This window comes from Macaca mulatta, chromosome 7 (genome assembly GCF_049350105.2).
Source record: "Macaca mulatta isolate MMU2019108-1 chromosome 7, T2T-MMU8v2.0, whole genome shotgun sequence".
Lineage (NCBI taxonomy): Eukaryota > Metazoa > Chordata > Mammalia > Primates > Cercopithecidae > Macaca > Macaca mulatta.
In genome coordinates this window covers 163,509,166-163,525,860 of record NC_133412.1, presented here as the reverse complement: position 1 = coordinate 163,525,860, position 16,695 = coordinate 163,509,166, and the positions used below count along the sequence as shown (strand labels likewise).

Here is a 16,695-nt window from a genome sequence, read left to right as displayed (position 1 = left end):
AGGAAGTGCTTGTGAAAGAGCACGCTTTATTGGGAAGCAGACTGCTGCACAGTGACCAACAGACAGACCACCCAATGGGCATTTACACATCGTACTCCAAAAGACACAGGATGCTTTGCTAATAAAAATCAATGGGAATAGGGATTCCTCTAGGCAACTCCCAGAACCTCATCCCTTTCAGGGATTGAGAAATTTCCCAACCATTTTCCTGATGGCAGCCGTGGTTCACTAGAGATACAGCCCCTCAGGGGTGCCTTCCTGTTTCTTATAAAGAACATTTTCTTTAGATTTTTTGAAGTCTTCATTTGTTACTTTCATTCTACGTTCTCTTAAGGCCATCAGACCAGCTTCTGTACAGATTGCCTGTAAGAAAGAACAGTGTGTTCAGAAAGTGAAATACTTATTTTTATTCTAACAAGGAATTCCGAAAAAGCTATTCTAAAGCTGGGCGCAGTGGCTCACACCTGTAATCCCAGCACCAAGGCAGGCGGATCACCTGAGGTCAGGAGTTCAAGACCAGCCTGGCCAACATGGTGAAACCCCGTTTCTACTAAAAATAGAAAACATTAGCCAGGGACGGTGGCAGGCACCTGTAATCCCAGCTACTCGGGAGGCTGAGGCAGGAGAATGCTTGAACCCGGGAGGTGGAGGTTGCAGTGAGCCAAGATCATGCCACTGTACTCTAGCCTGGGCAACGAGCGAAACTCCATCTCAAAAAAAAAAAATCTATTCTGAAATAAAGCATAAGACACCTAGACTAAACACAAATTGCTTATTTGGGAAAGATTTTGATTTTAAAAAATATTTTAAGCATCCTATTTTCTGAAAGGATGTGAAGTGGCTTAAACTGGGAGTTACTGTAACTAAGAAGACTGGCCTAAGGGTCGGGGCTGTGGGTTCTAGTTTTGGCTTAGGTTCTAACAAGCTATGTGGCTTGGCAGGTCAGTAAATTCTTACAGCACCACTTTCCTTAAAGAGAATAATATTCCTAGGAAACAAACGACATTATGCCCTGAAACTTACAGGCAATTGACAGTATATGTGTATTTCATTTACTTATAGTCATAAGAGAACATGTATTCTGGTTAGATACTCTAAGTGGCAGTATCTATACTATGGAATAATACTATAGAGTATAGCATTTATTCCAATCTATTTAATTTCTCAGTAATTACTTGCCCAAAGTAAAAGAAAACAATAACCCATGTTACATGGGTTACTGTTATTGTTTTAGGACTGATCTGTTTAGAAAGGAAAAAGAAATGAAGGAAATAGATAGAGAGGGACAGCAAATGAACATGTTACATGGGTTACTGTTTTCTTTTTCTTTTGGCCAGTAATTACTGTGGCAAAAACATGATGCGGCAAAAAACACAATCCTGGCGCGGAAGTTTGTTTGGTGATGGCCATCAGGTCATTTACTTCAAATGGTACAGGTGAAAGTTTTGTGTATAGAAAGAGAAAAGGCAAATGGGTAAAATGTTAACTCTTGGCAAATCACTGTGCTATTGTTGCAACTTTTTTGAAGGCTTGAAAATTGTCAAAGTAAGTTTTTATCTTAAAAATAAAATGTTAAGATCTTTCAGTTTTTAAAAAAGAAGATAGATTTTACTCACCAACAGAGACACCTAGTTCTCTACGACTAACTGCCAATGATCCGTGGGCTCAGGGCAGGTGCTGACCTGGAAAGGCACTGCTTGTGCTGTCCCTACCTAACCATGGCACTTATGACCGACAAAAACCCAGTTCTTCCCAGGGAAAGCAGCTTGAACCCATATTCAACACTGCCAGGCCTTGCTGTAAATTCTGGTCAGCTGGGAGGAAATGTCCTAACTCATGTACATTTGTCATAAAATCAAGAGGTGTAATCTGGTAGAACCTTCCAGAACACAGATTGGGACATGAATGCGGTGGGTGCTTGGTCCCCACTCTGCAGCTCTGGGGAGAGTTCTCCCAGGACATATCCTTCCCTTGACCTGGGACTGAGCAGCTACATTGGACACACCTTGAGAAAGTCACCTGGGCCTAAGGCAGCTTAGTACCAGCAACTCAGCCTTGTGGCTACAGCCTTAGGGTCATTCACTGCATAAAATGATGCATTAAAAATGACTTCAAATAACAAGCACATATACTATTTGGATGTAATCATAAACCAATATGATGATTAAAATACAGACACCCATCTGTCCAGGCCAACCACCATCCCAAGAGCATGTATAGACTTTTTCCTGATTGACAGCCACATTCCCAGAAATGAGCTGACATGGCTAGGCTCTCACCTTGATGTCAGCACCAGAGAGGTCATCTTTAGCCATGATCAAGTCATCCAGGGTTACATCATCAGCCAGCGTCATCCTGCTTGTGTGAATCTGAAAGATGCGCTTCTTCGTCTTTTCATCAGGCAGGGGGAACTCAATCTTCCTGTCAATGCGGCCTGCAGGTATGAAAAGTTTTTAAGTCACACCACCATCAAAACCCAGGCTTGGCCATGGCTCAGAGGCCTCAGCCCATCTCCTTACATATGAAGTTTCAGTCAGACAGTATTCTGTGGGAAGGATGTCCAAATCTTAAAAAGTAACCATACATTTTTGTAGTTTGTAAATTTCTACATTTGAATTCTCTTCATTTAAAAGAAACTCTGTCTACTTTGCTACCTTCAGAAATAAATGAAAGGAGCAAGTCCTGAGTGAAATTGGACAGACCTATCGTGTTAAAAACATTACAAAAGACAGCAAACAAATCACTGTTTCTTCTGATGCTACCTGAAAGTAAAAACAACAAATCCTACCATCACATGAATTATTTCTTCCAGAAAAAGCAGCCAGTTCTTGAGGCTAAAAAAGGAATATTATGGAAAAGAAAAGATCAAGACATAAGACTGGAATTCAAAGGGCCGAGGTGCATAGACTATCATGTTCTCTTAACTCTCATCTCAAGGGGACCTATTTTTGGTAAATTATCCTAAGTTTCACTGCAGTTTTTGCTTTTTTATGTATCATTTTATAGGCCTCCCAAAGCACATTTAAATATATAAACACATTAATCTCCATGACGAAACAAAAGCAAATTTAACCTGGCCTGATAAGTGCTGGATCCAAAGTTTCTATTCGGTTTGTGGCCATGATAACTTTCACATCTCCCCTAGAATCAAATCCATCCAACTGGTTCAGCAGTTCCAACATTGTTCGCTGAATTTCTCTCTCCCCACCAGAATTGGAGTCATATCTTTGGGAAAAAAAAAAAAGGGAAGGAATGAAGACCCAACTGATCACCTGCTCAAGAGAAATTACAGCAAAGACTTCATTGTGACAAAACACCTTAACAAACATTCCTGTTTAACTCACATGGCACTCCCTCAATTACGCTCAGAAAAAAATAAATTCAGCACCCTTTGCCATGGTCTGAATGTATTTCCCCAAATTTATGTGTTGAAACTTAATCCCTACTAGGTGGTTAAGAGATGAGGCCTTTTGGAAAGGGCTAAAGGCATGAGGCAGAGCCTTATACTGCATGAGTTCCTTATTAAAAAAAGGCCTTGTACAGCATGTGTTCCTTATAAAAATGCTGCAGGGAACTAGCATAGGCCCTTTTTGCTCTTCCATTTGTCTCCTGAACATGTGTCCCCTTTGCAGAACAAGTGCCATCTCCGAAGCAGAGAGCAGCCCTCACTAGACATCAATGCCAGTGCCTTGATCCTGGGCTTCTCAGCCTCCAGACCTGTGGGAAATACATTTTCTATTCTTTATACAAAATACCAGTCCCAAGGCATTTTGTTACAGCAGCACAAATGGACTGACACTCCCCATCAGCCAAGTTACAGATCATATTTTTCCATAGCAGTTTCTGTGCCTGAAACTGTATCATTTATTTTGTTTCCATGTTTGGTGTCTGATCCCTGCAACCTGACTGTGAGCTCCTCCAGGGCAGAGGCTGTTGTGCTCACAGCTGTGTCCCTAGAGTCCAGATGGTCCTGGCTCAGGGTGTGTGCTCAAGACATGGTTATTCACAACTGAACAATCTCCAGACGTTCACAGCTCCTGGGCAGTTGTTACCTGGCTCCTGGGAGAGCAGAGCCTAAAGCATCCATGGAAGGCCACGCACGGCAAGAAATTGTGGCCACAGAGAGAGCCCCCCGAGATGGTTCATTCTCAAGAGAAGAACTATGCGGTGTTCCCTCTAAACAAGGCAAAATAAGCATGAGAAAGTCTACCTTTTTGTCCCAATGGCGTCAATTTCATCAATAAACACGATGGACGGTGCATGTTCTTCAGCAACTCGAAACAATTCCCGTACGAGTTTGGGCCCATCACCTAGGTACTTCTGAATAAGTTCAGAGCCAACCACTCTCAAGAAAGTGGCTGAGGTTTGGTTTGCTACAGCTTTGGCTAACAAGGTTTTACCTATTTTAGATGAAAAAAGATTTAAAAAGACACCTCAAGTGCTGTTTTAACTTAAAAACTCGTATCATTACCACCTTAAATGGACACCAAAAACAGGTGGGCCCCCATGCTAAGGCATGTCACCAATTCAGGTGTCACCACATTCCGTTGTCCTGAGTAGACAAGAGGACATTTAGAAAAATCTACTAACATGTTTGGATTATCCTTAGCTATTTTCCTAAACTTATCATGATAACATCAGAAAATACTTTTTACTTGGTTATTTTCCAACCTTGACCCAGTTTCCCCTGAAGAACTGCGAACTATAATTACCCGTATGAAGAAATGCTTCGTACTATTAATGAAATAAATCTCATTTTTTTCTCTGGTTGAGCCTTTCTTGGGCCCCTTCAAAGTTGCATACATTAACCTGACCCACCCAACCCAGGGCTGGAGAGCCAAACTAAACTCCTAGGAAACGATCAGGGCTGGAAAAAAAGGTCTGGGAATCCTAGCTTTGGCCCTAAGGAGACACACACAGTGTTCCTGAGCTCCAGGCATGCAGTGCCCGCTGCTCCAGAAGAGTAGCTACTGGGTGGGCTTGCTGCCAGCTCAGACAGCTGAGACAGGACCAGCTCTTGATGAAGCCCACAGTGAGAGCTGCTGTGACATGCCCTTCCAAGGCAGAGGCAGTTCCTCCCACTGATCTCAGGGAAGAGCTCAAACATCATTTCCAATACTGCTCTACTTGCTGATATTTCACTTTCAGGTTAAAAACGAGTCAGCCGGCCGGGCGTAGTGGCTCATGCCTGTAATCCCAGCACTTTGGGAGGCTGAGGCGGGAGGATCACCTGAGGCTGGGAGTTCACGACCAACCTGACCAACATGGAGAAACCCTGTCTCTACTAAAAAAATTACAATATTAGCCGGCACATGCTTGTAATCTTAGCTACTCAGGAGGCTGAGGCAGGAGAATCGCTTGAACCGGGGAGGCTAAGGCAGGAGAATCGCTTGAACCCGGGAGGCGGAGGTTGCAGTGAGCCAAGATCATGCCATTGCACTCCAGCCTGGGCAACAAGAGTGAAACTCCGCCTCAAAAAAAAAAAAAAGAAAGAAAGAAAAGAAAAACAAGAGTCAGCAAAGAGTGCCCAACTTGAGAATTTTTGAATTGGAAGACCTAGGACCCTTTGGTGGTCTGTGAGGACCCTGGCAAGAGCTGGGTGGGTGCCTCAGGATAAAGAGGCAGTTAGGGGCAGAACTGGCAGCCTCAGGCCGGCACAGGAGGAGTGTGGAGGCGGCTAGCTGGTGTGTGACAGGGAAGACTTCCCAGAAATGGGATGGCTGACACAAAGCTCAGCTTTGTAACATGTGGCAGTGATGTTCCTTTTAGACAGGCAGAGTAGCAGGTGCAAAGGCTGAACTGCTCCCTGAAAGCATCAGTGAGGGAAGGTGAACAGAAAATAAACAGGACCTTTTCAGTGGATAGGATCTTACAGTGCAGAAGCAGCCAAGTCTAGCCCCTGGGCTGCTTCTGTGGTCAGAGGGCTCACTGAACAAGCTGCCTGCTCCTCTGACAGACTTGCCTGTCCAGTCCTGCCTCCCAGCCCTGTACCGCAGCCCCTTTAGTGCTAGAGCCCCACAGGGGGCCTACAGCTGTGGGTCAGGAGGCCTGTGTTCCAGCTCCAGCCCTGTTACTAGCTCAACTCCCAGAGGGGCCTTGGGCTAGTCACCGGCCGCTCTGAAACATAATTTCCTAAGCTGTAAGTTGAGGGGCTGTAGGAGAGCGATCTCTTCTAGCTCTCGGCCTCTGGGTACAGGCGTCTCCCAGTCTCTCCATTGTGGGCACCCCTCAGCATGGATCCTCTTAGGAACACTGTCAATTCCCTCAAATGACTGCTTAAATGAATCTGATACCGCAGAATAGAGCTTTTTTTTTAGGAGACAGTCTCGCTCTGTCACCCAGGCTGGAACGCAGCGGCATGATCTCAGCTCACTGCAACCTCTGTATCCCAGGTTCGAGTGGTTTTCCTGCCTCAGCCTCCCGAGTAGCTGGACTACAGATGTGCACCACCACATCCAGCCAGTTTTTGTATTTTTAGTAGAGACGGGGTTTCGCCACATAGGCCAGGCTGGTCTTGAACTCCTGGCCTCAAGTCATCCACCCACCTTGACCTCCCAAAGTACTGGGATTACTGGCATGAGCCACCATGCTCAGAATAGAGCTTTTAAAGTAGCACTTCTCCACTATGGCTCCCAGGCTTGGCCATACTCCAGATGAATAGATCAAAATCTTTGGGGATGGGGCCAGGCATCATTTTTTTTTTTTCATATTTTTTTTTTTTTCTTTTTTTGAGACAGGTTCTCACTCTGTTGCCCAGGCTGGAATGCAGTGGTGTGATCATAGCTCACTGTAGCCTTGACCTCCAGGGCTCAGGTGATCCCCCTACCTCAGCCTCTTGGGTAGCTGGGACTACAGGCATGCACCACCACACCCGGCTAATTTTTTATAGAGATGGGGTTTCGCCAAGTTGCTCAGGCTTTTTTTTTTGCATCAGTATTTTGAAAGCTCCCAAGGTGATTCCAACATGTAGACAAGGTTGAGCAGCCCTGTTTTAAACTAAGGAATTGTGGTGTCCTCACTTACTAGTTCAGTAATTATAACTAGCCAATGCTGCTACTCAACAGACCAGCTAGGTGCCTGGAAAGTGTCAAAAACAGAGCATACCTGTGCCAGGTGGACCATAGAGAATGACCCCCTTAGGAGGCTTTATACCCATCTCTTCATAATATTCAGGATGGGTGAGAGGAAGCTCCACAGATTCCTATGAAAAGTAGTAAAAATGAAAGGCTTTACTGAAATTATTAGCATATTTACTAATTGGCAACATAAGAATATCTTGCTTTCAACAAAAATAAGTAAAAATCTCAATTCCTCTTCTTAGAGACAATGTGCTTGATTTCTATTAGCAGCAAAGACATACTGAAGATGACACCTGTCCTACTTGAGTTCCCTGCACCCGTTCCATCTCCCTGTCACACCCAATTCCCCTTTTACTTTCTAGTAGAAGTCAGCCTGGAGCTCTTCTTGAGCAAGAGAGACTTAAGAAAGCTAAAGTTCACCCTTTTCAATTAAACTACAGATAGGACCGGGAAAGGCTCTTCCCATCTAGGGACATTATGGCTATTTCTCAGCTGCCTCAGAGGTCCTTGGCAGAGATCTGTGATGGCTCGGAATGACTTCCCTATGAAAGAACATGCAGACAGCCCACAGCCATCCTCAATGACCATATCCCCTGCAGCCCCCAGGGCCGCTGAAGGCACTGGGATTATGCTCCAACCCCACCACTGTCTAAATGTGTGCAAGTACACATGCTAGCTCCACAAAGCACTGGAGGCTTCCAGATAAACACAACTGAAGTCAACACAGTCAGAAACATTACATATTCACACAGACAATGCAGTCAACATTACATATAAAAAGAATGAAGCTGCAGCTGCTGCAGGAACCATCACACAACTGATTGTTATTTCTATCACCTAACTCAGTATTAACAAATACAAAAATACCACAACTGGCAAGCTCTGTCTCAGCTACTGGTTTGATTAATAAACAAGCAAACATATCAAACAATTCCAAAGTATCCTAAATGGGACAGCAGAAACCAAAACTCAGAAAAAACCCAGAGATGGTTACCAATCATACCTTAATTTCCTGAATTTGGTTGTCCAACCCCCCAATATCCGCATAGGTCTCCTGGGGGGCCTTTTCCACCTTCATCACTGTGACCAGGGGATCCGTGTCATCCATCAGCACCCCTATCACGGCATGCACCTAACAGGAAACATCAACGTTTAACACAGGAACGTGAGGTTCGCTGGATCTGTTTACAGCAAAGCGATGCCAATCATGACATCCTTCTCCTGCCTCAGGAGTGCTTTGGTGATCTACTTCCATGGGACAGGAAGATGGATCTAAGTGAAAAGAGAAAGCACTTCCATGGGCTTTTGAAAAAGACTATCACCTCACCTTGTGATTGAGCAGGACCGAGCAGCCAGGTTCCAGCAGATCCTTGTCTACAAATGAAAGAATGCTGACGTAGTGTTCTGAGCCCACAGATGTAGACACGATGGCATGATTGTCATCAATGATCTCTTCCAAGGTTCCTACTGACATCGGGGTCCCCCTCAGATCATCCACTTTTGATCTTTCCTCCTATGTATGAAAATGCCAAGGGAAAAAAGCAGACTAGACCTGAAAGTAGATGATCCTGATAGTTCAGTAGATTTGCAAAGCAGCTGATGCTTAGTAAAAGGCAACTAATAATACTTCATGAAAGCCTGGACAGGTTCAACTACTTGAATTTCATTTATTTGTTGACAATTTTAGGTTCTAAATAGAATTCAATTTGTAAAAAAGAAAATGAAGTAACTTTTCAACTCACCTCTTGCTTTTCTTCTAATGGTTTCATTTGTTCCTGATTTCTAATGAATTCTTCCTCCATGAGAAGATAGTCTTTAATTCTCTCTAACTTCAGTAATTTTAACCGGCACTGAGTGTGAGGTGTCACTGAAATTAAAATATCAAGTTTCATTATACGTGGACCCTGAAGTTTGCAAGAAAGGAATTAAGATTTTAAAATAAGCTCATTTTTGTTGGAGACAGCTTCAGAAAAATTCAGTTTAGTAACTCTAAGTAAGCAGGTGCCAAAATGGAAAGGGGAGTTTGGCCGTGATATAATCAAGACTTTCAAAATGGGGATGGGGTTTATGACCAAATAGCTAGCCCCTTGGCTGAAGAGTCTGTATAAAGAAGAAAAAAGCTACTGACCCATCAGATACCTGGGTCTGGTTCATTTTTTCCCATAGGTACTAATAAAAAGTTACATATGTTTCTCAGTCCAGTATATACACTGTTGCATGCTGGCTGTATACACACTCATCTATTTGTAAAATTTTGAAATATCAGGGATATTAACCCTGTTTATCACATATATGGCAAATATGTTTTCCACGTATTATTGTTTCTTTTGGCTTTGAAGTCTCAAGTCACAGAGGAATTGTGTCTTTTTTTTTTTTTTTTTTTTTTGAGACAGAGTCTTGCTCTGTCACCCAGGCTGGAGTGCAGTGGCGCCATCTCAGCTCATTGCAACCTCTGCCTCCTGGGTTCAAGTGATTCTCCTGCCTCAGCCTCCTGAGTAGTTGGAATTACAGGCGCATGCCACTACACCTGGCTAACTTTTTGGATTTTTAGTAGAGATGGGGTTTCAACATGTTAGCCAGGATGGTTCCAATCTCCTGACCTTGTGATCCACCCGCCTTGGCCTCCCAAAGTGCTGGGAATTGTATCATTTTTATAGACAAATATGTCAACCTTTTCTTTTATGGTTTCTGGGTTTTCCCATTTACTTCAAAAACTTTCTTCTTCCCTAAGGTTAATTTTCATTTATTTATTTTCACACATATACCTGTATTCCATTTGGCAAGAGTCAAGAATCTAATTTCATTTTCTTTGGACAAAAATTTTTGAAATGCCTTTTATATATACTTAAAAATTTTTTTGTTATTATACTTTAAGTTCTAGGGTACATGTGCACAACATGCAGGTTTGTTACATATGTATACATGTGCCATGTTGGTGTGCTGCACCCATTAACTCGTCATTTACATTAGGTATATCTCCTAATGCTATCCCTCCCCCCTCCCCCCACCTCACAACAGGCCCCAGTGTGTGATGCTCCCCACCCTGTGTCCAAGTGTTCTCATTGTTCAATTCCCACCTATGTGTGAGAACATGCGGTGTTTGGTTTTCTGTCCTTGCAATAGTTTGCTCAGAATGATGGTTTCCAGCTTCATCCATGTCCCTATAAAGGACGTGAACTCATCCTTCTTTATGGCTGCATAGTATTCCATGGTGTATATGTGCCACATTTTCTTAATCTAGTCTATCATTACTGGACATTTGGGTTGGTTCCAAGTCTTTGCTATTGCGAATAGTGCCACAATAAACATACGTGTGCATGTGTCTTTATAGCAGCATGATTTATAATCCTTTGGGTATATACCCAGTAATGGGATGGCTGGGTCAAATGGTATTTCTAGTTCTAGATCCTTGAGGAATCGCCACACTGTCTTCCACAATGGTTGAAGTAGTTTACAGTCCCACCAACGTGTAAAAGTGTTCCCATTTCTTTCTCCACATCGCCATTCTAACTGGTATGAGATGGTATCTCATTGTGGTTTTGATTTGCGTTTCTCTGATGGAAATGCCTTGCATATTAAATAACCCATCCTATTCCCCACAGACCTGAAGTGGCACCTTCAGTGTATATTAAATATCCATGTAACATGACTGTTTTTGGACTTCCTACTCTGTTCTGGTAGCCTGTCTTTTTCTGTACCAGCACCATACCAATTTGTTATGGTAGACAAATGGCTGGTTTTACTGATTTCCTTCAATTAACTGAACAATGTTTTTTAAAGTAGTTTAAGTATTTCTTCTTAGTTTTTTCTTCTAAGCAGGGAGGAGCATATTTAGATGAGGGTTTGGGGATGTATTTGAGCTGAAGCCTGAGAGATGATGAGAAGCAAGTAGCCATGATTAGAACTGGGGGAAGAAGAAGATTTTAGGCAGAGGAATGAGTGAGGGCAAAGGCCCTGATATGTACAAAAGTCAAAAAAACATAAGGCAAGCAGTGTGTCCAATGAGCAAGGGGGAGTGGCAGGGCTGAGATCGGAGAGGTGGGCTGGGTCAGGTTGTCTGGTATGAATTTTATTCTATGTTCGGCAGGAAGCCATTGAAAAATTTTATTGTAACTTCAGGCATTGCATGATCTGAATTTCAACACAGTGGCATTTCATTTCAAATACACATGATTCTGAGTTACTAAAGTTCAACCTGCGTTTTGTAATTTAAAACTATACTTTTATTTATTTATTTTGAGATGGAGTCTTGTTCTGTCATCCAGGCTAGAGTACAGTGACGTAATCTTGGCTCACTGCAATCCACCTCCTAGGTTCAAGTGATTCTCCTGCCTTAGCCTCCCAAGTTAACACTATACTTTTAATCCACTAAAGGAGCCTTTAAAGAAAAATGGTGACATTTCTTAAAGTGAGACACAATCATATAATACTGTATTTTAAAACAAAAGATAACTTGTATGCCAACCTAGAGGAATGTCACACTCAAGAGTTAGGTGAAATTGAATCACAAAGCTAGAGCTTCAGTTGCCCTCTACTTCCTGTTTCCCCTTTCAGACTCTAAGCTGCATGCACAGAAACGGTTTCTCCTAAGAACTGGAATGATGGCAAGGAGGAGCCATGTCATTACCCAGTGGCAGTTTGCTGGCAGCGTCTGGTCCCTTCGTTTTCTTCTTCTTTTTCCCCACTCTAGTTGGTACAGGAGGTTCATATTTCTTTTTCTTGTCCTTGAGTTGTTAGAACAGCAGGAAAAAAAAAGTCACATGAAAATCATATTAAAACACAAATTTATTTCTGTACCACCATCATCTATTTTCAGGTGGTACAATTTTCCTTATCTTTTAGGATGTTATTAAAAACCTGACTTGTTTCACATTCCTGCAATTTTAATAAGTAAATATGATAAGTAAATGTAAGCTGGGTGTGGTGGCTCACGTCTGTAATCCCAGCAATTTGGGAGGCTGAGGCAGGCAGATCACTTGAGGTCAGGAGTTTGAGACCAGCTTGGCCAACATGGCGAAACCCTGTCTCTACTAAAAATACAAAAATTAGCCGGGTGTGGTGGTGGGCACCTGTAATCCCAGCTACTCGGGAGGCTGAGACAGGAGAATTGCTCGAACAGAGGCAGAGGTTGCAGTGAGCCAAGATCGCACCACTGCACTCCAGCCTGGGCGACAGAGCAAGATTCCATCTCAAATAATAATAATAAATGAAAATAAATATAATCTTTTTACCACACACATAAGTGACAATGAGTCATATTATTCCAATAAGGTATAGAGGGGTAAGAATCAAGTTATACGCCAAAAGTTTAGGTAACCTGAGGCAATCTTCATACCTCAGGATATTAGACACCAAAATTATAGGCAATTTACTTTAATACTTCTATAAGGTCATTGCTTTTACACACTTAAATACCTATTTGATGGTTAGGTCAATAACCTTTTCTAAAGCATAAGCATACTTATTCTATCTGTAGGACAGGCTAGTTTAAAAACTACTGGATCACTCTACTTTTTAAAACTCATGAATCCCCATAGAACTTCTCAGCCGAGACCACATTTTCTATAATTTGCTCGTATCACAGGACAAATCTGGCATATTTACCTTGTCATCCTTCTTGCCACCTCCAGGACCATGACCACCACTCTGACTTTGACCCTGTGGGAGAAAAATCAGACACAGATGTAAATTCAGAATATGATCACTTGAAAAGAATGCCTTCATACTGTCCTGTGAGTCTGTAACGTGTCCTGTGAGTCTGTAACGTTTCTCCCTCGTTTCAACATTTCTGAACGCAAGAGGTAATACTTGCAGTCAATGTGTGCATTTAGTGTGGCAGAATTTCTTTTTCCCCGAAAAGATGTTTGATGGATTACCGGTACACCTGGCAATTGATTGCGTCTTAGAATCAAGAACAACTCTATTGAGAAGTAGATATAACCAAAGAGGCTGAGAGTCTTAAGATCACCCCCTCTTGAGGGGAAAATATGGACCTTCCCAGCTTTTGATAGGAAACTACCAGACTGAAGCTACCAAGAATATATTCCATAAAATCAGGCTATGAAAGCTAAGTCATTTTACACGCTTGGAAAATGTTTACCAATCATTTACCCCTTACTTAGATCACACCAAGATCCAGAAGACTTTCCTTCCAATAGCACCTTATCTAATTCCTACCCCTAAAGTCAGGGGGCTTCCGGGCAGGTCTTTCTTCTCAATCTGAAAAGCTCTATCACTTTAAGGTGTTAAGAACTTAGTGTATTAATAAACTCAGTGGGATTCCAGATTTTAAAAGGCCCTTCAGTTATAGGACAAAGCTTAACACTGAACAATGTCTCAGAAATGGTGGCATTTTAAATATGAAGATGAGTGAACTTCCTGATTAGAAGGGCCCACTCAGCTCCCTCAGATCAGCCCCACGCAGCACTTCTAAATGAATACACCAACACTTCTTCACCTCTTGGGCATTTTACATGTTTCTCAGTCTCAAATAACAAGTACACCAATTACTGAACCCCTACTATATGCCAAGCAGTGTCCTAAATATTCTCCCAAGTATTATCCCACTGAATTCTTACAAACACTATGATATTGGTACTATCATTACCCCCCCACCATTTGCAGATAAGAAAACTAAGTCCCAGAGAGCTTAAATGACTTGCCTGTTGTCACAAAGCCTGTCAGAGATGGAGCCAGAAATCACACTCAGGTTTGCTGAATGTCAAAACCCAGGTGTTTCTCTACTGTTCTAGAAAAAACCGATGGGGTTTGTGTTGCAGCACAGCCACTTACTGTGTTTCCATTTCTTCCTTATCAAAATAAGGACAGTAGTAATTACCTCGAGGGAACTGTTGTAATAAATGAGAAAATGCTGGAAAAGTACTTGGCACATGCTTAGAATACTACCCAGAAATCCGTGTAAGACCTCTATGAGGCCGGGTGCCGTGGCTCACGCCTGTAATCCCACTTTGGGAGGCCGAGGCGGGCGGATCACAAGGTCAGGAGTTCAGGACCAGCCTGGCCAACATAGTGAAACGCCGTATCTACAAAAATACAAAAATTAGCCTGGTGTAGTGGCGGGCGCCTGTAGTCGCAGCTACTTGGGAGGCTGAGGCAGGAGAATCGCTTGAACCCGGGAGGCGGAGATCGCGCCACTGCACTCTAGCCTGGACAGACCAAGACTCCGTCTCAAAAAAACAAAACAAAACGACCTCTATGAGATCTGACTTTCTTGGCGTTCATGATACAGGTTAAACATTCCCATCTCAGGTTCTTTGCATGTGCTGTATCTTCTGCCTGGACATTTCCCTCGGACATCTGCAGGGGTTACTCCCTCAATTTCGGTCCGCGCAAATTTCACCTCCTCAGAGCGACATTCGCTGACTCTATAAAAAGCAGCCACCCCTCCATGTTTTCCCTTTCTATACAATAACCATACAACAATGACCACCCCACCCCTGACATCATATTTCTGATTATTGTCTGCCTTCTGCTCTAGAATGTACGCACTATGAAGGCAGGGACTTCATCAATCCCGCTCACCCCCTGTATCCTCAGTGTCTGGAACAGAAGCTAGCCAAAAGTTTAACAACAACAACAAGAAAACACCAAGTGCTCAGTAAATACTTGTTTAGTGAATTGATGAATAAATGCTAGCTGTTTTTATTATTACTACTGCACCACGGGCCCTTTCCGTTTGAGCTCCGCCTGTCATAATAGCGTCTTTAAGGCCTCCTTCAAACGCCGCCAGCTCCGAAAGGCCTTCCACGACTCCGCTCTCCCCTCCTCAGGTGGAACGAATCCCACCCTCTTCTCCAGCACCCTTCGGCTGCCCGACTCAAAAAGCATTTTTCCCAGTGACTCGAGGAGGCGCCCCCGAAACTCCCAGCGCGGATCAGCAAAGCCCTGGTCGGCGGAGCAGCAAAGCCAGGGACCTGATCCGTTCTGCCGCCCCACAAGCCCACGCAGGAGACCTCTCTGCGCTGAGCCCCGGCCCCAGGACCCCCGGGTAAGGCCCGCTAGTCGGCCCTGGCCCGCGGTGGACCTGAGCGCGGTCCCTGGGAGCCTCCACCCGGCGAGAAGATCAGGCCGGCAGGAGGAGAAGAGGGCAGTCCCAGTTCCTCGGGCAGCCGCCTCTGTCTCTCGCCTCAGGCCGCGGCGACCCCATCGCACTGCGACCACCAGCGGAAAGAAATCCTTAGTCACTCACCATCTTGCCTTGGCCACTTGAGCTGCCGCTGCCGGAAGTTCCTCCACCACGGCGGCCCGCCAGAGGCGGAAGTCGTTAGGGACGCTACGGAAGCCGATAGGAACCAAATTGTGCGCAGACCAAGTTGTGCTCTAAGGGCTTGTGCGGGCGAACTAGGGCAACGCAGTAATTTATAGGCATAACGTGAACTTTATAAATATTTTACTTGAAAGAAATTTTGAATACCCGTTATGAGGCGCTAGTGAACAACTTAAGACAATGACCCCAACTGTCAAAGAGCTAGGACAATCGTGAAAATATACAATATTTAAATTATGCAAAATTTATAACTGGTAAGAACTTTATTGTTCTAAAAACTGGAATGGCATTTGGAACCGGGAAGTTGACATATACATTTGCACAAATATTTCAGTTATTATTCAGCTTCTGGAATTAACCTGCACACCTGGGGGTATGTGTGTGTGTAATGAGTCATCTAAACCTGTCTTTTTCTGATGACCTGTGACTTGTGATGATGCCAGATGTCTTAAATTCCTCTTCTTGAAGCTGATTGGTAAAGTTAATCATTTGTTACACCCTCCAGGACATCAGAAAAATGGCAAGAATCCCTTCTATTTCTGGAAATTCCATTAACAAGTGCTCAAAATGCTGCATCTTTCTGGAGAGATGGATTTTTTTTTCTGCTCCAGATTAATTTAGGGATTTTAGTTGTGAAATACTAAAAATATTTCCCTTATGAACACACAACAGGTACACTTCTTCCTTTTTATCATTACTGGAACACGGTAATGGAAAGTCTTAGCACTATCGACCTCTGTTAACAAATTTGGCATCTAGTGTACATGACACATGAAATCACACGATAGGATGGGGCAAGATGATTATCCCCTCACACATGCTGAAAGCAATGCCAGTGTGGTATGGAAGGTCTAGGCAATCTGTGCATAACCTGGAAAAGTATGGGGTTCCTAAGATGGTGACACGTGCAAAGAAATATAGGCTGAGGACTAAAACTGAAGACCTTAATTCTGGAGGACATGCTGATGGAGGAAGTGCCCTCTTAATGCATAGCAACCCTACTTTCTCTCTCTCTCTCTCTCTCTCTCTCTCTCTCTCTCTCTCTCTCTCTTTTAAGAGACTCTCATTGCCCAGGCTGGAGTGCAGTGGTGTGATCTCAGCTCACTGCAACCTCTGCCTCCTAGGTTCAAGCGATTCTCCTGCCTCAGCCTTCCAAGTAGCTGGGAATACAGGCACCAGCCACCACACCCGGCTAATTTTTTGCATTTTTAGTAGAGATGAGGTTTCACCATGTTGGCCAGGCTGGTTTTGAACTCCTGACTCAAGTGATTTGCATACCTCGGCCTCCCAAAGTGCTGGGATTACAGGCGTGAGCCACCGCGCCCGTCC

The 16,695-nt window shown here is 43.6% G+C and overlaps 1 protein-coding gene across 1 annotated transcript; it reads right to left on the bottom strand.

Moving 5' to 3' along the window:
* Positions 1–15,328, bottom strand: PSMC1 (proteasome 26S subunit, ATPase 1). The gene is given in 11 exon segments (NM_001266333.1): positions 1–363; positions 2,280–2,434; positions 3,074–3,225; positions 4,211–4,400; positions 7,105–7,201; positions 8,083–8,211; positions 8,407–8,592; positions 8,822–8,946; positions 11,707–11,803; positions 12,684–12,737; positions 15,289–15,328. Coding segments are annotated over 11 exon segments (1,323 nt in total). The 5' UTR covers positions 15,292–15,328; the 3' UTR covers positions 1–228.
* Between the last annotated feature and the right edge of the window lie 1,367 nt (positions 15,329–16,695).